General features: G+C 37.9%; 1 protein-coding gene across 8 annotated transcripts in view; it reads left to right on the plus strand.

Moving 5' to 3' along the window:
• Positions 1 to 23629, plus strand: part of MTA3 (metastasis associated 1 family member 3) — a 157091-nt gene that overhangs the window by 115522 nt on the left and 17940 nt on the right. For 6 of the 8 annotated variants that reach the window (XM_074579559.1, XM_074579560.1, XM_074579565.1 and 3 more), the window contains 3 exons: positions 1714 to 1860; positions 13513 to 13544; positions 20755 to 20909. In XM_074579559.1, coding sequence (XP_074435660.1) covers positions 1714 to 1860; positions 13513 to 13544; positions 20755 to 20909 — 334 coding nt within the window. Of the gene's footprint in view, positions 1 to 1713; positions 2651 to 13512; positions 13545 to 20754; positions 20910 to 23629 lie in introns of those variants that run through there. The other 2 variants (XM_074579564.1, XM_074579567.1) reach the window with 2 other exon arrangements.

Here is a 23629-nt window from a genome sequence, read left to right on the forward strand (position 1 = left end):
CTTTCTGTTTCAGTTGAAAGTTTTGCTTTAGCAAAACAGTACACAGTACTGTTCATAACAGCACACAGGAGTGTTCGTAACATTAAGCACGCCTCTGTTCCCAGTTTAGTGAAAACACAAAATCGGTGCTTGTTCTCCACAGCATGAAAAACAGGCCGTGCCATGAAAACTGCTGGGAGCTTGGTGTTCCTAAACTCTGTTCCTAAACTGGCGTTCCTAAACTGAAGGCTGTGAAGGCTTGTCATGGGAGCGAGGGCGTGAGGCCGGGCAGGCCAGCACTTGGATATCGGATTTCCTCAGCATTTGTGAAAGAGGAAAAAATCTGCTATCGCGTTGGACTTTGGCCTAGTGCGGTGGTTTCTGTTTCTCCTGCACGATGGCTGTGAACAGCAGAGGCCGGAGGGACGCCGCCTTAAGTACCTGGCCTCACTTTCAGATTTTGCATATTCCCAGCTTCTGCGCTTTATTCTAATAAAATAAAAAAAATTAAAAAAAAAAAAGGCAGAAAGGAGCATTTTCACTTCAGATGCAAGATGTTTTGGGGTTTTTTTCCCTCTTTTCTTACTCCCCTTGGACAGCTGACTCTCCTGATCCGTCTCCCAGCCCCTCTGCCCTCACGTTGTCAGCCCAGAGGTCTCTCCTGCTCCGTGGGGCGATGGGGTGGCTGAAATGGGGGCTGCCAGTGCCTCACGGCCTGCGCCGTGCCGGCAGCTGGTGCTCCGTGGCCGTGCCGGAGGGACACCCAGGGACCTGCCCTCGGCCCGCCTGGCCTCCCTCGCAAATTGGGCCTGCCCGAGGACGTACGCGGTGGTGGCTTTGTAAACCCAGGTGTGTGCTGGGAGTAAGTTAATTGGTTCAGCAAATTTCTGGTGAAGGACGAGCAGGCTCTTACGGAGGCTTCCTGTCGCCACTTTTATCTGGCAGATAACCGAGAAATTTCCATATGACTGTATCAGCCTTTGGCAAACGCAGCAGCTACCACCCTGAAGTCTGCCGGCCAGACACCGCTGCGTCTTACCCACCTTTCTTCCTCCTCCTCCTAAATAATCCCACTCCCTGAACTGCTTTACATACTCTGGGATGTTTGGAGATCCCCCGTGATGGCTCTGTACGGTAGGCCAGCAGAACCCGGCGAACCCCCTGTGGTCTTAACGATTTTTGTTTTCCTTCTGCAGTTATAGGGTAGTTTTAGCTTTGGAGCCCTGCTGCAGCTGGCGGCCTGACTTCTTGCACCTGGTGACTTGTGTTTGGAAAAATCCCTCGAAACTTGTTATTGTGACAGAAAATATTGAGTAGCTTGAGGTAGTGAGGTGATTTAACTTTAGTAAAATGTTTTTGTTTGCTTACTTAAAAAGCTGTAGGTGTGTAGCTCCAATACAAACCTCAAAACGGTAGAGAACTGTAAACACAGACCTGTTTCAGATTGATGTGTATTATCTCTTCAATCTCTGAAATCCTTATGCACCTACACCATAGTATTGAACTCAGGCAATCTAAAGTGAAGTAGATTTTTCATATTTGGAAGAACTGTAGGTATGAAGAATTATGTTTGAATTGTTATTCAAGGTCTTGCGAACACACTCATGCTGAAGAAGCTTCCTTTCCTTTGACTAGGAATTTAAATATAAATTTATGTTGAATAGACTGTTTTTATTTAGTTGTTTTTGAAACCAAGTATGTACGATCTCTCTCTCTCTCTTTTGTCTCAAACAGAGATTCATCCTGCAGTGAAACGCAATGTAATCAGGTCAACACCAAGCCTTCAGAGTCCAAGTGCAAAACGACTGCTTGCACCCTCCAATCACTCTTCACTAAGTATTTTGGGAAAAAGAAACTACAGCCATCATAATGGTCTTGATGGTATGTGAAGGAACAGAAAAGAAATATTCTTTAAGTCTCTGAATTGCCAAACTTTCTGTGGACCTGAGATGGCATTAAATAAAGGGGGTACAGACTGACAGGAACGTAAGATACGGATAGCATATTTATAGCATTGATTCTTAATGCAATGAATGGTGGTGCTTATTCATTGAACATGGATATATTAATGCCGTCTCTTCCGAAAACTACCTTTACCATTTTTCTTACTGATCTTGATATAAAAGGACAAGAAAAGCATAAAGCTAATTTGGTAAAGGCAGAGATGCAGCGAATGCTTTATTTCCGTTTATTGCATTGCATTTTTATTTGAAGAAATATTTTGCAGTGATATGCAAGACCTGTTGAATTACTCTCTGTGAAATTACTTGACGTGTAGCTAAATTGCTAAATACTGGACCTGCTAGTTTACAGCCAATGTCTTTGCTAGTATGTGAATTCTAAACATGGCTTAGCATGGATTCTCAACACTGTGGTTGGTAATAGAGGGAAAATAGCTTTTGCCTCTTGCATCCCAAGACCGGGGTCACAGAGTCGGTTAAAACAAGAGGTAGTCCTTGGCAGCAAGGACTGGTGGAAGGTAGGAGCTCCTGAGAAAGAGATGTCCCTGCATTTATACCGCTTGCAGAGGAGGAAGGAAAAGGGATGTCACAGAGGTACAGGAAGGGCTTTTCCTGTAGACTGTCCAGCGCCAGAGGTGATCTTTAAGCCTGGTGTATCCCGCCACTTTCTTACAGTATGGTGCAAATGGAGAGCAGATATGAAGCTGTACAAAAAAAAAAAAGATGGAAATTTGTGGGTGAAGGGAACTTCTCTCAAATAATCTTTACTTTTTATTCTGAAAAGTGATTGTTTATTACTGTGGGCTTTTTTTTTTGTTTGGGATTATTTTTTTTTACTTATTATTATTACCAAAAAGAAAGATTTTCAATTGGAACTGTGAACTATTTCATCTCATGTCCAAATAAGAGGAGAATCCAGCAGGGCATCATTTGTTTGCACTGAAAAGAAATGCATGCGTTTCCTGAACTCTCTTTTTGTGAGATGTCACTTCTGTAAGCCATTAGCTTATTTGTTCTGTAATTGAATATGGCTGTTGAGATTAGAAATCTGAACGAAGTTAGGCTTTGAAATAGACTGTTCAGGACATGATCTGCACAAAAGAGGTGACTGTCTGTTTTTATGCTTCACAGAATATGTCGAGGTAGAAATGAGAGGGACTTCTTTTAGACAAGCTAATAGATGTAATATTCCAAATACAAAAAGGAAAACTTGATCTATTATCCATCATCTTCCCATAATGATCATGCATTTCTGTCATTGCCAATGCTCTTCTTATCTTGCAGTGAAAATACATACTGGATGTTTAATAATACCTAGATAGAAATCACTACATACTTTGACAAAAAGTGGTTATTTAGTATATTCAGTAGAGAGGATCGCTGGGACCTCTCCTGAGTGTGCAGACAGCCATTGCACAGTAGGCAGATGACACGCATGGCAACACAAGCTATTCGGTGGACCGAGATGGCAACCTTGTGACTTGTACTTGGATAAAAAGATGATGCCATTAACGGGCATAGCCATAAATGCTTATTTTTCACTGCGAACTTTGAGCGTGAAGTTCTGCAGTGATGGTCTGGCAGTTCGTGCATGGAAATGTGAGGGCTGCTTTCCCCATCCCCTGATGCTGGACCCTCCGTATAAGCTTTTAAGTGAGGAATGCCTTTCACCTGGAAATAAAGATGATGTTACATTCCTACTGCAGAGAAGGCTGTAGTAATAAATTAAAAGTAAGCTTTATTTTGATGATGTCCCTATAAGGAGGTGTGCTTGCAAGTCTTTAAAATTTTTCTTCTGCTTAGTACAGGTGTTCTCTTCAAAGTACAGAGTTTCTAAAACCAGTCATTAGCCACACTGATTAGTTTGTATCAAACAGTCAGCTATACTGTGTTAAGGCAATTTGCACAAAATATCATCTAATTTGAAAAATAGGTATTGAGAACTGTAAGTCATTGCTTTAGGGAGATAATTATTTCTGCTTATCTATTTTCTGTGAAAACATAACTTACTGGAAAGCATATATCCTAAATAACTGAAATCTGCATTTTGTTATGTATATTCTAGTATTCAGAATTGGCTATTTTGGTTCTTATCCTAGCCCTTGCCTTTAATTAAAAGCCTGCAAAGTGTAAATAAAATGCAAAGGAAAACTAAACTCTCTAAAACAATCAAACCAGTAGTAATGATTCTCAACAGCACGTGTCCTCTGTTCCGTTTGACTTAAAACCACTTACCTTTCGTATTTGCCATTTAACCCCTTCTCTGGTTATTGGTAAATATCAAACACATTTTTGGGGCTGTAATGTATCCAGCTTCTCTTCAGTACACAGCAAAAACTCAGTGACGAGATCAACTTGGGAAACGGTGGTTTCTGTGTAATTGCACTGACAACGGTGTACTACTATCTGTGCAATGAAAGGTTTTGCCAACCTCCAGAGTTCTTCTGTTACTATAAATAGAGTAAAAAGCTTTTTTGGTTAGAAAATGCTATGAATTGTTGTTGGGTTTATTGCATTGTATCAATTAACAGAATCCAGAAAGCCAACTATGGAGGTGATGATATATTCTGTCTTTCAGTGCATGCTCTGATGAAACGAGCAAACAAAAATGAGCGCAGTGGGCTTCTATTAAGTCTTATCTCTTCCTGTTTTCGTAATCTTAATGTTATTTATATAGAAATATCTGCATGTTCAGGTTTGGTTTTTTTCAACAGTATTAGAAATTTGTTGTAAAGAAGCCATATAAATATGTTTACTTAAGATATGTTTACTTAAGATATACAATAATTTACAGCATTTGAGTAAGTGTCACTTAGACTTGTATAAATATATATTTAGATTGGCATATTTAAAGTCAGTCTTCCTGCCTAGGTGAGTTGAGTGCCGTATTTTGACAGAATTTGTTATTAACAAAATAATAATTATTGGCTCAGAAATAAAGTGATGTAATATGGAAATGGCACTTCTTTATGCCTGTATGGGGGAACTGTGGGAGATGATGAGAAACAACATTAGTATTTGGTTTAATGTTTTTAAGAGTAATAAATAAGAACATGATTAGCATTTCTTAGGGAAGTCTTATGTTGATTTTTGGCCAATGCAGCACAAGTTTCCCTTTCATTTTTCGCCAGATGCAGCAGATTTCCCCTTACTCCAGCGGAGTCTGGTGCAACTGGTAGGAAAGAGGGAATCTGTCCTTTCTGGCTGCTATTGCTCCATCATTATCGAGGATGACGAGGGAACACATTTATCTCTTCATAAGTGGTGGGGTCTGTGCCTTGATATCTTCCTATTAAGTGATCTGAGTGCCAGTCAGTGTAGTTGTATAAGGCATAGACCTAAATAAAATTGCACTGCTTAAGCATTGTATGTTGTAACTAGATGGAGAGGTGATCTTGTAGTTGTTTGTGTCCTTTCAGTAGGAGAGAGGATGGTCTTAGAAAAGTGTTTTTCCTTTTATGTTCAAACAACGGCAAACCTCGCAAATGAAAAAATGCCAGAAAGCTTTTTTTCCATTCTGGAAAAAATCAAAGTACTTTGGGGAGTTCTCACATAATATGCACGCTGGTGCTTTTAACTATGCTGAGATGCAGAATTTCCATTGCTGCTGGGGGGAAAAAAAAAAGTCAACACAAGGTATTTAAACAGTTCTCAGCAGTGAAGACAGTCTCTTTCAAATGGGAAAACTCTGTCTTCAGAAGATCACGACGTTGCAGAATGTTATGTGTATCCAGTTTTATGACTGGAGTTGACGATGGGAAGATTTAGGTGTGACTGTAAAGTGCTTTGTAGATATTTTGAACCTGATCTTTAAATTGCGGTGTTGGAAGTTATTCCCAGCAATTACTTTCACCCACAAGCTGCTTAACTGTGAGCAACAGCACATCCAAGTAGTCAAGTTTCACGTCAGGCTATTGTTTTGGCAGGGTGAGTAATGATAATTTTCCACATAATATTTGGAAAGATCAGGTAAAGGTATTTTACATAAGTATAATCTTTGTCAACTGGCAGGCATTTCCTTACTTTTACATGCATCAGAACCAGAATATCCACAGGGTGCCCAAGATACTAACGTCACTAATGAGGTACAGAAATCTGTCTGTGTCTGTTGATACCGTTTTCCTGACTTGTGGGCAGAAAATTGGAGAACAGGTTGTTCACAGCTTAAGGGACTTTAATCAACCCCGATCCTCCTTCTCTCTGCCCTCCCCAGATCTTTAATGCTGTATTTCAGGCTGAGATCTCCTGATGCCTTCCAGAGGATTCTTTCAACGGTCAAATTTCTGTTCCTGAATATACTGAAGTATGCAGCTGTATCTAAGAATGAGACAGCAATTTTCGGGTCCGTTTTCCTAGGAACCCGCACATCTCTGTCACAGCAAGATGAGAAAAGTGACATGAGCAATTGGCAAAGGGAGAAAGACCTCAAAAAAATGAACCTTCTCTCTTAGATGCTATTTTGGTCAATCCTTCTCTCCCTGCTTATGACTAATAGCATTGGCTATTGAGGAGATAAGCAAGGAAGAAAGGCTCATATTTCACTCCTATTTTTCCATGGAGAATTTGAGACTCTCCTTTGACAAACACATGAAAATATAAGCAGCCTAACTGACAAGCAGGGAGACTGGAGCCTTTCCTGCCCCAACCTTTCCTGAAACAGAGAAAACAATTCTAATATGTGTTTCATCATAATTCACTTACCGAACCCTATGTGAAAGTATATTGAAAGGAAGGAGTTTTCTCTGTAGGATGGCATTTCTCAGCAGAGGGAGTTGTTTTTTCTCAAAGGTGTCTGATAGTTCTTATTTTTTTTTTTTTTTGTTATGTTTCAATGTATGTATGTTATATATATGTATATGTTATATATATTTTTTTTGGTTGGGATGGAGATGTTCTACTGCAGTGGCAGCCCAGCAGCATGCAAAAACACATCTGGCGGTCCATTACTTTACAAAGTAAAACCTTAAATTTCCTCCTACATATTAATAAATTATATACATATCTGTACTGTTATAAACGTCATTTTACATACCAGTGATTTCCAACTGCAAGAGAAGAAATGAGATGTGATGAAAAAGCTATTATGTGAATCCGCTTTTGCCGTTTCTTCCATGCTGAAACACAAAGTGGGACTAACGTTGAATTGTGTATATCCACTTTTCCCAAAAGTGAGAATCAAAAGTTAAATATTGTTCCACAGCCATTTTTTTTCCTCAGAAATTTGCTTTGGGCCTTGGTATAGCCAGGAAATGTTTTGAAATATTTGGCTACAGATCTCCTACTTAAATGTATGCACTGATATTGATGGAAAAGTGGAGCACGGAAAGTGGATCTCCGGAAAAATTGATGTTGTGTTACTGTCACTTACTGGAGAAGCAGGGGATTATGAAAAGGGTGTTTATGACTCTTGGTTATTTCCCAACATATATTACTGAAAGTATTTATGTCATGATATGAAATGCTTTATGGTAAGCGCCTTGTCGTGCCTTTCTATACAAAGTCATTAAAGTCATCTGTGACTCTCAAGAGATTAACCTAACAACCTTTTTACCTTTGGTTTTTATGCTTGCAAAAGAGTAGCCAATTTCTATCTATTTTAAGTGTCTGATTGGAAGTAATAATTTTAAATATTTAGTAGAAAAATAAGACGCTCTAAGGCTTGCATTTATGTGGTCAGTATATTGTCTCATTTTTGGAGAGGTGGGAACGATGATACTGGAAACAACGAACGAATGACTACATCCAGAAAATTACTATCCAGCATGGAAAATTACACAGCCCTTAATTACACCAGGGCGTTACTGCTGATACTGTCAATCATTTGTAGAACTAAGCTACTACATCTCATGCTTGCGCATTGGAAGCTGTTGGTTTTTTCGATTTAAATTTTTGCATTTTAAAACAATGTTTTTCCTTCCGTTTTCAACTTCATGGTGAGTTGGTGATTTCCCTCCTCCCCACTTTGGTCTTCATTTCTCCAACCCCAGCAATGCAAAGGACATTGACTTAATGTGAAATATAATCAAGAACTAGGAACATATTTAAATGTGTGTCTTTTTGTCCAAAAATGGAAGAGAAATCTCTTTTTTCCCCGCAGAATTTCTTAAAGTTGAGAAAATGATTTATTATATTGCGGTGATAAATGTGCAGTCATCATTTGCTTACATTGAATTCATGTTACAGTTATCTCTGGAGTATTAGAGGTTCATTGATTACAAATAAAAGAAGAGTCCTCTATGTCTGAAGACCGCTAAAACTGCAGAGTATTTTTTCAGTGGGTAAAGGTAAGCAGTGTGACTTCTTTACGATGAATTTGGTCACAAGAGGACTTGGGAAGAGCCAAAAAAGCATTTCTGCAAACCCATATTTCCTCGAATTTCCTCTGAGAAGGAACTGTTCCTAAGCATTAGCATAGCATAGCACTGTTTGGTGGGGTTTTTTCAAATATAGAGTGATTGCTTTTGTTTTGCCAAAGTCAAAACACAATTTCCATTCAACTGTAGTTCTCACGCTTATTGTATCTTCTGAAATACAATTTATTTCCAAGGGTGGAAGTACACTAGAAATTGAATAGGGGATTTTTACTCTTTTTTTTTTTTTTGCTTCTATTTCCTGCCTTTCAAAAATGTATCTTAGAAGACTTAGAAGGCTGCTTTGCCTATGTTTGGTTCAGAAAACCACAAAACTAGAGTTGCATTCATGCTTTGATGCACCACTTTGTGTGCCACACACTGCATACATTTTGCTGTACTAAGGAAATGAATGCTTATGAAAAGAATATAGCATTGTATCTCTGTATTCACTAGTGTAACAAGTGCGTCTGATAACAGCAGGGGTTAGAAAGAGCAAGCTGTGTTGGGATCGCAGATGGAGGAAAGGGCACTTCATGGCGAATGGCCCCATTTCTGCTGCTGAGTCGGTGTTTCTGGTTTTGTATGCAGGTAATGTGTAGGCATGAAGTTGCAGCAACACTGGCTTTTCTGATTGGCAGTATAAATCAGCTCTTAAACCAGCAAACAATAAGAGCAACTTTATAATTAAGATAGCATTCAAAACACAATGCAGATAACCAGAACCTAATTCCTGGAATCACTGCTTTCCACTAGCATTACTTTAAAGAATTAAAGTTGCAGAAAGAGAATCCTGGCTGTTGGATAACAGGATTAGCAGCGTATTACCTCACGAATTACGTGTTCTGGATGCGAGATCTGGAGTTCATACTTAAAGTGCTTCTGTATATGATTACTGTCAAGTAGGTGGATTATTTTTTGTAAGCTGTGATTGCAGAACAATAGTTCTGAACAATTTTATTATATAATGCAGTAGGGAAGGCACCTTCACAAAGTGCTTTGGCAGTGTAAGTGGAAAGATCCTGCATCTGGGGAAAATGTTTTGTGATGATTTTGTATGGTTTTTTGCTTTTGCTTTTCTCATCTGTATATTGTTTCTCCCGTATTTCAAATTTCTGGCTTGCGAGAATAAGGGTCTTCCTCAAATTAAGTCAAACTCAGTATGATTATAAGATGTATGTATATTGCTATCTTTTTTTAATAATACTTTTGAAGTAACACTTAATGTCACTTGTTCCGTTGCTACAAACTGTGAGGGGAAAAAAACAATTACGTTTGGTTACTTATAAAATACAGAACCCAAGTGGAGAAGAAATAATGAAACAGTCTTCCTTTCCCAGCTTATTTCACAAGGTGGTCCATCCGCGGTGAAAACGTTCTTTTTAGTCTTATGCACCATGATAAGCTGCGAGTGTTGCTAGGATTAAACTAAACACCTTTGCTATTGCCTGTCTGCCTTCATTTTCCACATGCTTAAATGACATTATCTTGAAGCGTATTTATTCTGGAAGGTTTAGAAAAAGGGCACCTTTCTTAATATAGGTGAGAAAGATGAATATCAGATAGCTAAGTTCCCTATCAGCCCGCTGTCTAAAGAATAGCACATATAGATATAACACATGAACAGCTGGAAAAGGACTGGAGCATTATTAAGGATGTGGTTTCTGTCCTGGCTTGAAGAATCCTTAAGGGAAAAAAAAAATGTTGCTGAGGCATAATATGTAAACTTGAAATAATTCTGTAGCTGGCCCCATCCCTTAGCAGTGGACTTTTTCCGATTTAGCCTTAAATAGTTTTACAGTGGGAAATTTTATAGTCTCCTAGTGCCCATAAACAGGGAGAAACACTTGATTGGTCAGTGTAGTTCATAAAGCAACTTCTAATGTGAGGAAATTTCTTTTTACAACTTATTCATTTCTAGTTGAGTTCAAATGTTGTAGGAAGAGCATACGAGCATCTTAGGTAGTTTCTGCTGTTGGTGCATCAGTTTCTCCACAAAAAATAAACTTCTAAACATCTTGTCAATACTGAAGTTGCATTTACTGTAATTTACTCACATCACATCACCAAAGCCCCTTGTTAGTGGTGATGTCTGACCGTTTCTGTTTAAAGTGGAGCAATCCCCTTCACTGGCACGTCATCAGCCATACGGAGAGAATCATTCTGTATCTTGGAGTTTTCTGGTACTGAAGAAGTGCAAGTACAGATTATTGCCTTGCACAGAATCATTTGCTAGAACTCATTTATAAGCCAAGTGTCGACTGAGATTCAGAGCCTGGTTATTTAAATTCCCTAAGGCATTCTAAAACTTGGCAGCTAAAACTGAAAATTCAAAGTTTTGTCTTCCGTTCTGTTGAACACCAAGACGTTTGTGGTTTTTAAACAAGCTCTGTTGCTCTCAAGCTGCACTTGAGGTTGCCTGGGTGTGCAGATCTTTTGTAAAACACACCTTTTTGAATGCTGCACGACTGCCTTTTAAATTGGAAGCAAGGGCTTTCTTCCTTACTTAAAAACAAAGTTTTGTTCATGCATAAACATCGGTCAGAATGCTGCCAAATCAGGGTGTAATTATTTTCTGGAAGAAATCAGTGTCTCCTCAGTTCTAAAATCTGAATATTTGGGTATCAGAGTATGTAAGAGTTTAAATTGTGTAACAACAGCACCTTGATTAGTAATCTTTGCTAGATCCTAGAATCTTTTGACTATGTCTGCTTATTAAATAGTTCTTTCCATAGCTTTTTATTTATGAATATACTCAGGTCTTTCTAAAAAACGTTTGGCAAATTAGACGATATTTCACTATCTACAGCAATTAAGCTAAGAAAATGTTTATATTGTATAATATAACACAGAGAGGTTACTTTACAAATATAACAGATCTTTCTTCGCTTCTTTGCTTGGTTTTATTAATTGGTTATCAATATGGTAATATCCTGGAGTTAACAGCTGTTGGCATTGCATTAAGAGTGTAAACTATTCTTCAAAAATACACTGTTAACAGCCTCCAGGTACATTCAGCTGTTCATCAGTTCCCTTTAGGGGAGATACTGTCTCTTTCACTCAGTTGTCTGTGGAACTGAGATGGTGACGGAGTATTCTGGGACATCATGGCTAAGCGCAGTTTATAAATTTGGCATATAAAGCCTATGCCAAAAGCATAACACCTCTGAGTAAGAGGGAAGATTTTATTACTGTAGTATCTGAGTATAAAAAGGGTGGATTTTTGTTTGTCCACTTTGATCGTTTTGGGGGTGACTGGAAGTGCCGTGGAATGTATCTTCTCTATATGTCAAGAGTGAAGAAGCCCTGTCCTTTTTGTTTAACCTGATAATTGGAACGAGTCCTTGTCTCAAGAGCTGTTCAGGTGGTTATACCCTCATGAATGCAGCCTCTGGGTTTTCTCAGGAACATTCAGGTCCTGAAATGTTATTTCACTGGGATGTCAAAAAAATAGATAAACTTGTAATAACAAAAATAATTTTACTGTGAAGATAAAAAATGAACAGATTATATAGTTCTTCACCCTACTGTGATATTCTCTCACTTTATAACAGTGCCAAATAGATTCAGGTATCAGGAAACGGTAGCCTGTCACAGTATTTAATTTTTATACTACCAGTTTAAAACTTACAGGGACGGACTGGTAACCTCAATGTATTTTTATATATGATAATTTTTGTGAGGGGAAAAAAGAGAGGAAAAGAAGACTGGGAGGGGAGCTCACAACTATGAAATATTGGTGGCTTTAGGTAGGTTATCACTTTACAGAACCTTTATCAATGGGAAGTTATTGATACCTGTATTTATTTAATTTTTTATTTATTTAAACTAGATTTGATTAAGGATGAAGACTCGTGAAAACGTAAATGTAAACTATATACAGGAATTACTGCTGAATATCAGATTGAAGTTTCTAAATAGTTGGAGATGTTTAAAATGGCTTGTCTCTTGTTTCTATCTGTGATTGAACTATACCTTCAGACTGGTTAAGATGACTGCTCAAAATGAAAGAGAAACACCAGTTTGAGAGTGTAATTACCATTTTTTCAGAAACAGGTGTGCAGCTGTTCTTTCTCTTGTCCTTTTAATCTCTTTAATACTATTTTTAACGATAACAAAGTCCCTGGAGAATTCTTTGTGTAAGTGATGCCAGTTGGGACCCTGTAAGAATTGCAATTTGGAACTGGGGCAAGAATAACTAACCCATTGTAATTGTTGTATCTTTATTTCACTTGCAGAATTGGGACCTTGCTGATTGAATTTGTGCAGAATTGTATACATTTTACCCAGAATTGCATGTAGTGTTGCTACGTGTCTCTGCCTTAAGAGCTCTGTGTACTATAGCGGATATGATCTCACCCAAATTTTTGAGCAAGTCTATGAGATTGCTAGTAGCATCACCTTGCATCTGATACAGCAACAAATTTTCTTGCAGTTTTTTAACTGATTAGGAGGATGTTTAGTTGCTGAAGTTATACCGCTTCAAAAAAGAACATGGCTGTAATATGACAACTGTAGTGTTTTAAAGCCAAAGATGATGAGATTTCTGTCCTTGAGGGGAAAAAAAGCAACCGTAACTTAATTTAAACAGCAGGATGAAGTCTATATTAGCTATTGGCCTGGTCATGATTCCTCAAGTTTTGTATAAATATAACCATGAGTTCAGTTGACTGATTCCCGATTTATCATATAGGAGAGAATAATTAAGATTCCTGGATGTTACACTTTTCAATATAGTTTGTAAATTTCAAACTGAGAATCCATCTCAAAATTCTCAGAAAATTGATTATCTAGTTTTACAAAGCTTTTTTTCAAACGGGAATAGTAATGGAATTATGCTGGTACTATTTGTATTTTTTTCTGCAGAGTTAATCATCCATGTTAAATGATGCCATATGTTAAAAGCAAAATGAAAAAAAAAAGGCACTTCTTGAAACATGAATTATGAATTAGTTCCATTTTTATATTTTCTTGCAGAACAAGATAATTAAGCAAAGCGAATGAGTGCAGTTAACAGCATACTATAGTTGGTCCTATATTTTCAGGACCAGTGATGATTCGCATGCTCGTTTCTTGAGAAATCTCTCCAGTCTCTGCATTTCTGATATGTTCGTTGTTGTAGCTGAACAGTAGCATCTCAGCCTTCAGGGTGAGCGTCAGAAAATAGGGCTTTTATGGATAAAGACAATACTCTAATATGCTGTGGTTCTTTTGTTTTCCAGAATCATCCAGCCATACAACAAGAACAATAATGGTAAGTATAGAGGAGATTATAGGTATGGATCTGTCTATAGATATGATTTTTCCTTTGAAAACAAAGTGGATACGGTGGTATCCTAAGCCTTTGGCATGCTTTCTTCTAAAGTCACGTATCACTGTAGAGATAAAATGCGTCGGTCTGTCACCACATTTCATGGGAAACCTTGGAAAAAAAGTGAGGTTGAATAGCTTAAGAAGTACCAGTGCTGTCAGTTTGAATCGGTGAAAAATACAGTTACAGTTTTGTCTAATATGTATTTAAGTGATTTTTTTATTATGTCAAATTAATGTTGATAAAAATCTCTTGCATTTTGTGCGTATCACGTGTCAGAGCACATTTAAAGCTCAAAACAATAGCTAAGTAATTGCTTGCATCACATTCCTGTGAGGCCAGTTTCTGACTTTACCTTGAGTCTGGTAGTTTGGGTTGCAGAAACAGAGAAATGTTTAAATGGACAGATAACATCTTCAAAAATGAGATTAAAAACTCTTATGCATTAAAATGTCATGGATTTAGTTTCTATCTTGGTTTTTTATAGGGTGAGAAGTTTTATCAGTCTCTTTCTGTTTCAAACTCCTAATAAAAGTTTGATAAGGACTGAACAAAAATTCACATAAAGAAAACCTGTCTCTGACTGGGAATGATTCATTCCTATCCTGTAGATATTTGGAGGGAGGGCTATCTGCTTTTGGAAAAAGTTTTTTGAGGCAAGTTTTGAAATTTTAGAATAAACCCCAACAAAACATGATGTGAGCTTGTTTGTTTTCATTCCTACAGTTTTCAGGGCGTCCCTTCAAGTTTATTACCTCTTCTATAGGTACAGCACTTGTGGGACATAAAAATTCACATACAGAAACATGATTTAATAGGGGACAAAGGGTAAATTTAATTCCTTGCCTTTATCATCAATAGTCATTAATAATCCAGTGCAAATAGATGAAAAACAGGGAAGGACTACAGATTACAAAATTTCGAAATAGTAGAGAGATAATCTGGAAAAAGTGATGTTTACTACTGGATGTGAGAAAATCCTAGTCTGTTTAAACAGATGCATTTCAAAAATAAGATGCTTAAAGTTATTTAACCGTATTCCTCTGCTATAAGATTTTGGAAGGGACTGAAAATTTTTTCAGTATTTCTTTCCAATTCTGCATTGGTGTCAGGAAAAGAGCTAGAGGTTAATGCTGAAGCTGGTGAAAAATTCACTCTTCGTTTCCTTTTTTTTCCTAGTAATTTTACTCTGAAGATAACACATTTTGTTAGTCTCTCTTTTCCATTAATGTATCAAAGCAGCTCTAAAAACTGACCCAAAGAAATGTGGGTTTTGCCTATATAAATGTGACCACACCAAAACATGGCCAAGCTTTAAAGAGCTAAAGGAAAGGTTTTTAAATAACTTCTGTTGCTGAGATTCCTGTGTTGTGAACCTCTCCAGACCTCTCTGCTAACAACTCGGGTCGCTCAGACTAATGTTCTGCAGTCAGTGCGCAGTAACTGTCCATTGCGCTTACATAAATAAAAGTACAATTGAAAATAAGTATTCTGTTTAGTGTGAAAAGGTTATAACAATATGTCCACTCTTCTCTGCAATCAAAGCGTAACCGTAACCAAAGGTGTAATGGAAAATGTCTTACTCTCCAATGAGTGGGTAGAATACATCAGTAAAGCCAGAAAATACACTATTCCTTGCGTTAGAAACAGTATGGCATTATCTATTCAATACAGACATAGCAAAGCAATACTAGTGAGATCCATTTTCTTAATGACTACTGCAATAAATAACTACCCTGAAATAAAGTGCCCTTTTTCTGACTGATTATGGTTAATACTGTAACAGATAAAAAGTTATTAAAGCATGATTTTTAGTCAATCAAAATGTGAGAGGTATAGCAGCAAATCTGTATATTGCCTCGCATGCTTTGATGTAAAAAAGCTTTCGTCTTACCAAGGCGAAGTGAACTCCTTTTAAGTTGCATTTATAGGTGGTGGAATAACATAAGGCAGGCATTAAATCTCATCTTTTCTCTGAAGAGTCAGATTTATGTTAAAATCAAAGCAAATGAGGAATAGAGTGTACTTTGCTATGGAAAAAGAAGTGCAGTTTTTCTGAGAACATTACAATAACTCTTCTTTTATATTTAAATACAATGATGGCTCCCTGTTTTTTTGTTTCAGATTCTTGTTTGTAAAAATAAAAAATGAGCACATTTTTTAAGGGTCTGGGGAGGGGATCTTCTATGTTTTAACTATAAAACAAATTTCCTCTTATTCTGTGGATAGACACCGAGATTAGTCTTTCACTGCTGATTGACTGATTTTTATAAATAAATATTTAATTTAAAATGCTGCTATTAAAGACATGGTTTATTCAGCTTTTGTGTAACTTCCATGAAATACAGAGGCTATAAACATCGCAGTATTTTAGCAGATGCTTTGGAAAGTCAACTGTGGGGTGTGGGGGTTTTTTGGTTTTTTTCCTCCCTTGCCCAGAAAAGTCATTGACTTGCATTTTCAGCATTACATCTATTCTAGCTGTTTTGTGAAAGGTTTGATAGAAAATCAGGAGGTTCAAAAGTAACACTTGTGTTGACTATTTGCTAATTTCTTGTATATGATCTGTTGTTTGAAAAAAAAATAAATTAATAGCCTTCAGGTTTCTTAAATGAAATTCTATACCCAGTATGAATGTGTGCCTGCATGCTGGTATGAATGTGTGTGACTCCATGCTGTGTGGAGACTGTGTTTTGTAATTTTTGCATTCACCTCAAATCTCTGTGAATAAGTAAGCTAAACTGGCGCCAGACCTTGATGCTTATTAGAAATATAAAGCCAATGCCTTTGCAAGTAAGAACACTCCAGGTGTGGAAAAACAGAATCAATACCCGATTCAAATTTATTTAACTTATTAAATGTAATTCTACACTTGTTTTACACTGTATCCTGTCATAATTAGGTCAATGCAAAATATATTGAACCAATTAATATGGATTATTACCAATCATCTGAACATGCCTGATTTCTTCTAGTGATATTTTTTCTCCATGTAGTGAGCTGTTTTTACTCTGTTTCATTTGATTTGATTTTTTGTTTAAAGATACAACAAAATATTTAAAAATGCACTGGGCTTTTTTTCCTTTTTGAAAGGATGGGGAAGAACATAAGAGATCATAAATTCAAGCCCACTTAGGAATTTATGACAATCCACTTAAACATTCTTTCAGCCACAGCATAAACATTCACCATTAGTTTTTACATTTATAATGCCTGTTGGTGTTCTGTATTCAGTTCAAAGCTGGATGTCTTTTCAGGCTATTCAGTGGCTTGGCTATTTATATCCCAGTAGAAGGGGAGAAACTTATAGACAGGAACCTCGACTGCAATTTGAGATCTGAGTCCCGTTTCTAAATTTGTACAGGATTCCTCCCTTGACTTTCCAACATGCATCTTAATATCCTTGTGCTTGAAATTCCTCTGGGAGATAGTGAGGACAGGAGATTTACCCTCCATAATAAAGATGCTGTCTTAAGTGGCCCCTTTAATATAAGTTGTTTGTGGAGTATCTTTGTGGGTGTCATTGGAATAGTATCCAAACTGTGTTGGACTGGTGGCTGCCCCTACAGCACATATCACGTATATAGTGATGATATACAGCTAATTCCTCTCTTTCTCAGGCACAGCAAAGCCTTACGCCTGGTGCCCCTGTGCTGAAAGACCTGTATTTGTAGTTAAGCAACTGATTGAGTCAGTAACTGATTGAACGAGTGCTGCTGCTTCCAGAAGATTTAGCAGAGAGAAACACATTCTCATGTAGCTTCTTCATGGAAGGGACTATTACATTCATTGAATGTTGGAGGTGTCTCAGTTGCTTACTGGGAAATTAACATTTGTGTGTGCAAATGGGAAATTCGTGCCCCTGCAGCTCTCGGAAATCAAAACTGTGAGTGAAATACCTGAGAATGGTACCCACAGAGAAATATTTTAGCAGGGGACAGGTGAAGCTGTGAAGACATTATGACAAACGGTCTTCCCATAAGCTCCTCCTTGTTGAAGACTGAAAAGTTTGCCTTTAGGCTCAGAGGTCTCTGAGGATGTGTTCACCCTGCAGCATGTAGACCTCCTGTTTGGCAGGTGAAACTCTTCCCAGTAAGCTCTGTGATACAAGAGATCTCCATGAACATATCCAGATGGAGATGAGGAAAAACTTGGGAGGAAGGGGTCACTCGTGAGGAAGGAGGATTTCTCCAACACGCAGTTAGCAAACATTGGGTAAAGCTCCTGCTGCTCAGGTGCTGCTGTGTGATCTGCCACTGGGACGCGGACTCTTATTAATACCAGTGGTTTTGTCGCAAAATATCATCACAGCTTATTAGCGATGTGCACAGTCAAAATCAAAATGCCAGCTGCTAATTGCACACAGCAGTGTTACGATGAAATGATTGGAGCTTTTTGCATGCAGGGGGTTTGAATGAATAGGGCTTCTGTGGTAGTACAGGTAGTGTTCCTGAGGCTTTCATAACCTTTCTAGTGTAACTGTGTGCTAGAGGGGGAAAATTTAAAATCATCATAATTTTTAAAAAAGCATTTTACAAGTACTTTGTATGAAAGTTCATTTTACTCTTTGTGTTGGTATTAGTATGAGAGTGACGTTGAATGCTCATTTTTGTACATGGTGATAAATACATTTCTGGAGAGGAACTAATGAACTGGTTTTTCTACTCAAGAACTTCAATTATTTTGTTTAACTAGAAATTAAAGATAACGTGGTCCCTAGCACATCCTGAAGAACAATGATCTTATTTTCTCTTATCCTTAAGTGAAATGTAATTAATTTTTTCAAATAGCTTGAATGGACCGGGGGAGAAGGGAAATAAAAAGGAAAATTATAACCAATAGGATGCAGCAGAAATGAGATTATATTGTAACCCTTGCACCATTTTCTCTAATGTTATCTCTTGCCTGAAATAAGAGTTAGGGTATAATAAAAGTAGACAAAGCAGAAGTTCAGAACCAGTAATGACATCTATCTCTGCCAGGGAAAAAGTATTATGCAAAGCACGTACTTTTCCCATCAGGCTTAACTGTTCTTCAGAGTTTATGCCATAGGAAATACACTTTTTGTACCTTGTACATTTCCTGAACGTTTTTTGCCTGTGCATGTTGTCTCGAGTAAAGGAAACATTCAGTGGTGTATTAGAAAGGAGCCTGGGAAAAGACATAAACTATTATATTTGATAACTTAAACCCATTTCTGACTGGGGAAACAGTGCAAAAAAATTGCTGTTTGAGCCCTTGAATACTCCTCTGTAACGTGTGGCACTGACCATTGCCAGGTGAAAATAATTAGTCTGAAATCTGATGTTTGGCAGTGTTTTCCGTGCATGAATTCTTATTCACTTTTTGAGCACTATCCACTTTGTACACTAAGAGATCATCAGTTAAATACCTTTGTGGATTTCTAATTTCTTCCAAACTATGTATTTTATCCTGAATTTATTGTAAATAAGCTGAATTGCTGAATTACTTCTAGTAGCATGTCTTTTTGTTCTTCCTCCCCCCCTCAGCCAATACAAAAAAATGTGAAAACCAAAATGCAGTCTAGACACTGAATAAAAAAAATGGAAAAAATTAGGCGAATATTTAGAGGGACTACAAAGATTGATTTACAGCCCTATGTGCGACAACAACTAAATTCATCATAAACCTTGTTTGTCTCTAATACAAAGGAAGATAGTTTAGCTCTAAGAGAGAGTTACATGTGACTCACTCAAATTTGATGTCTTGTTGCTCTTTTATTGTTGTTTGGGGTTTTTTTACATCAGATGTAAGGAGTCATAGAGGGGAGTGTTCAGTTATTTGCACTAAAATAATGAGCACTGGAATTTTTTGTTAAATGCATAAAATTTGTCCAACTGAAGGGAGCAAATGGCGTGGATCAGGGTGTGTTGAAAGTTGTGGCATAATGTGAATATAATGCATTGAATACGAGTGTAAGAATTGTGCAGAAGAAATGAGGTCCTTATTATTTTTGGCTGTTAATGTTTTTACGACATGATTTAAGTGATCAGTTTTGCATTCTGTTGTGCTAGTCTTTGTGGATGCCACCAGCCCCTTCCTTACTCAGTGGCTGTGGAATTAGTCCCCTAATTAGAGGGTACTCCCATGAATGTGCAGCACTGTGGGCATTTTAGAAATACTACAAAAATACAGAATGTGTAATACCGGTATTATTTCACAAAGACAATAGTAATTCTTCCTAAGAAAACATGGTGTTAAATCCATGTGAGAGAAAGTAAGCAAACTTCCATCTCTGTATAATGTCTTCTATCATATCTTTTTTAATCTAAGTGTTATTAGTTAGCCCTGCTGATAATTAATTATGTGGGAAACAAGATTCAACTTTCCAAAATTAATATGTTTGTCATGGGATATTCCTCAAAAATGTTAGCTACAGACAGTATAGAAAACATTATTTTCGGTCTCTCCTTTTCATATATCAGAAGGCAGCTTCTCTCATTAGATCTGAGTACTTGCTCTCTTGTTGGACAATTATTTCAGGTAAAGGTTTAGTGGAAAATTAATGCATCGTTTTATGTTCAATGCTATCTGTATTAAAATGAACGTAGACATATTGCAATCATCTCCAATATGTAATGACTGTTTAGTAAACCTAAGAGCCATGGCACCAGCAAGGTGATATAAACCTTTGTAACCCTGATTAGGGTTGGCAGCAGGACCAAACCACTTGTCTTATTCAGTGACTTTTATTCAAAAGGAAAGACAGAGAGAGTAAGGAACTATGAGGTGCGAAGCGTGGGTTTTTAAAAATTAGGTTAATGCCATAATTGGATAAAAAAAACAAGTCTTATATCTCATTGGTTGGGATGCTGGGTTTTTGCTTAGAAAATGTGAATTCTCTCATAAAATCTATGCGTTTCTGTCGTGGAACTGCTTAGTTTATGTCATTGATTCATACCTCAGTTTCTCGTTGTATAAAATGGCATTAGCAGTAGTTAATTTAGTTTTTACAGAGCTTTAAGACCTGTGGATAAAACACGTGAATGCTCACAGGGTGTTATCCAACCCCCATGTAACGGTTGAGTTTTTGAGAAGGGTGCTGGGTGTAGACTGCCCTTTACAGCAGAATTCGTTAACAGAATTATGTTTATTCTCAGGCAAATACCTTTCCCTTTTATTATGATTTCAGCATGCTGCTCCTCATGTTCATATGACTAATGGTAAGGCCTTGCAAGCCAGTGCAAGTGCCATTAAGACAAGCACCATTCCAGTGATCAAGAGACAGAGGCAAAATTGGCTTGATGCTTCAGATGATGGTTTCTTTATAGCTACAGAAGAGACCAGGTAAGAGAAATAAAATCTAAGCAGGGAACGAGGCTTCACTGCATACATGTTATTTATCCACTATTTAAATAACAGTTTTTGACATTATTATTTGAGGTTGCATTACAATGAAGAGCAATGTTACATCAAAGCTTGTACCCAACGTAGCATCCCTTGCATACTAATATTATCAGTATTTCACTAATAAAGCTTATTCAGTCAGGACTACTTCTCTGTGGCAAAAATTAGAACTTTTTAATTGTTACTAATTTTAGTTCATATGCAATGAAGTTTGAGGCACTTTTGATCATTCAGCAACATGTAAATGCATCTGCAATGTAGGTTATACTCTAAAATTTTCAGAAGTTGAAAAATATATAGCACACAATAGAGAAATATACAACAGACAGCATCTTTTCCAGGCTAGAAATTGATTTCCTTTAAAAGCAACTATGATGATAATCTTTTTCAGTCTTTCATTTACAGATTAATTGGTAAAATTTAACGAGCTTTTGCTTTTCCCAGTGAAGCTTGATATCACGGAAGAGTCACTAGTTTTCTGGAGGTTCCTCTGTTCTTTTCTTCCCCTGTTAAGATCTGGCCATTGCCTGATTTAATTTAATTAAGCTGTGGTAGCTGGGCGTGTTATTTAAAAACCTTTCAAATCTTGCTTAAGCAAGGGGATTATTACATCAAGTAACATCAGCCTGCGCCTCACTTCTGTGATGATTTCACAAGCCTAGAAAAGCTGGTAGTTGAACAAAAATGTAAATAATAAAATGAGGGAAGAGGAAGAACATATGTAACTATAGAGCTAACCTAGGAAAATGCACATATTTAGTCCCATTTATGGTAGATTCAGCTCAGGAAGTCAAAATACTAGTACGTGACAATTTTGGGGTTGTTTCAAGATCAATTAAATATGGCACTTCATTTTTCTTTTCTATGAGGAATGCAACAATTCAGAGAGAGTGGTAGGAGGATGATGAGCTTTTAGGCTTGCGACATCTATTCAAGACTGATAGCATTTCCTATTTTGAGAGTTGTTTGATGCAAAGAGCTTAGTAGTATCAGACTAATCCCTAGTGATGATACCCTCAAAGTGAGACTGGTAACCTTTTGAAGGTTTAGACTTTTCAATATTTTTTTTTCAATTATTATAGAGAATTGCCTGTCAAAGGATGAGATGAGTCCTACACTGACAGTGTTTGTCTCTCCCCACTGATCTCCAAGGTAGCCCAGGCAACTGGCCTAGACTAGTTGTTTAAATTCTAGGTGATCAAAGTATGGTGAGATGAGTCCTGCCTCTGCAAATCACTCATCCATGATAGCCCTGCCTGTTCCAGTCCTAGGAAATTCCTTTCCCCATTCCCATGGCTGCAGAGACCATACCCAGGCCAGGCAGCAAGGCAGAAATTGCGTTGTCTCCCCTTCCACATCAACGGTGGTGGGTGAACCAGGGGCTTAGTCCTCATGACTCTGCGTCTGCTACCCGTCTCCAAATTATTAAAGGTCTAAAGAGTAACATTTGAAATCTCCTGGTATGGGGAGCACAGGGCAGTTAGACCTCATTAATACTCCCTCAAACAAGGAGGTGCCTGAAAATGTCGTGCTGCGTCACACTGGCCGGTGCTGGAGAAGCAGAGCAGGGAATGCGCGAGGGCTGGTGTGGGTTGAATCTCCCCAGTACAGCCATTCCCAGTCTGACCAGAGCTAATGCTGTAGATTCAGTGCCAGTACATCAGGACATATGCACGTACCTTCCTTTTGTGCTAGCAACATATAAGTAACTAATGGAAGACAATAGCTTTTTATCCTCTGAAGCTCTGTTTCACATTTTCCTTCTCTCTCACAGGGCTTTTTCTTCCCTCTCCCCTCCCCGCCCCATCCCCCATCCCCATTGATCCCTTCCTACCTCAGGCGTGCTTTCTCCTTTCTAACTTTTTCCTGTGATCCTTCGATTCCCTCCACCTTTACTCCAAGAGTATTTAGAAGAGACGGTGTAGCTTGTTCTGCTTTCAGCTCTCACTTGCCTCCGGCCTTTGCAGCTTGAAGTGTAAAGCACTGCCTGGTTCTGCTGCTAGGAATGCACTGATGCCCAAGATGACAATTAAATGTTCTGCTCTTTGGGGGAAGAAGTGGGAAGAGGGAAGGGACACTAGTCCCTGACAGCCAGCCTGTCCTGTGAGAGGAGTTCAGGTAGCTGTCCTATGATAGAAGTTCAGGTATCTGAGCATGGCCTTGGCTCAGTTGGATGCAATATAATTTCAATGGGAAGAAATATCTAGGGAGGAGACACTTATAAAAAAGCAGCAAAGAATTTATCCACTCCTGCCAGTGAATGAAAAAAAAAAAAAAAAATTCAGTTGCCAGTTTGCAGCCACTGGTTGTTTATATATGTTCTGAACACTCAGCTCAGAAATAACCATCCCATTTGAGTCAAGGTAACAACTCATTCTTTAGGGCACTTGTTTCGTGCTGTGTCAGGTTCTAGTCTGTTTTATCATGTGTGTTTTTTCTTTAAAAAAACATGTAAGACAGACATGTAGAACCATAGAATTGTAGAATCATAGAATAGTTTGGGTTGGAAGAGACCTTTAAAGGTCATCTAGTCCAACCCCCCCTGCGATGAGCAGGGACCTCTTCAACTAGATTCGGTTGCTCAGAGCCACGTCCAACCTGACCTTGAATGTCTCCAGGGATGGGGCATCTACCACCTCTCTGGGCAACCTGTGCCAGTG

Source organism: Larus michahellis, chromosome 3 (assembly GCF_964199755.1).
Source record: "Larus michahellis chromosome 3, bLarMic1.1, whole genome shotgun sequence".
Lineage (NCBI taxonomy): Eukaryota > Metazoa > Chordata > Aves > Charadriiformes > Laridae > Larus > Larus michahellis.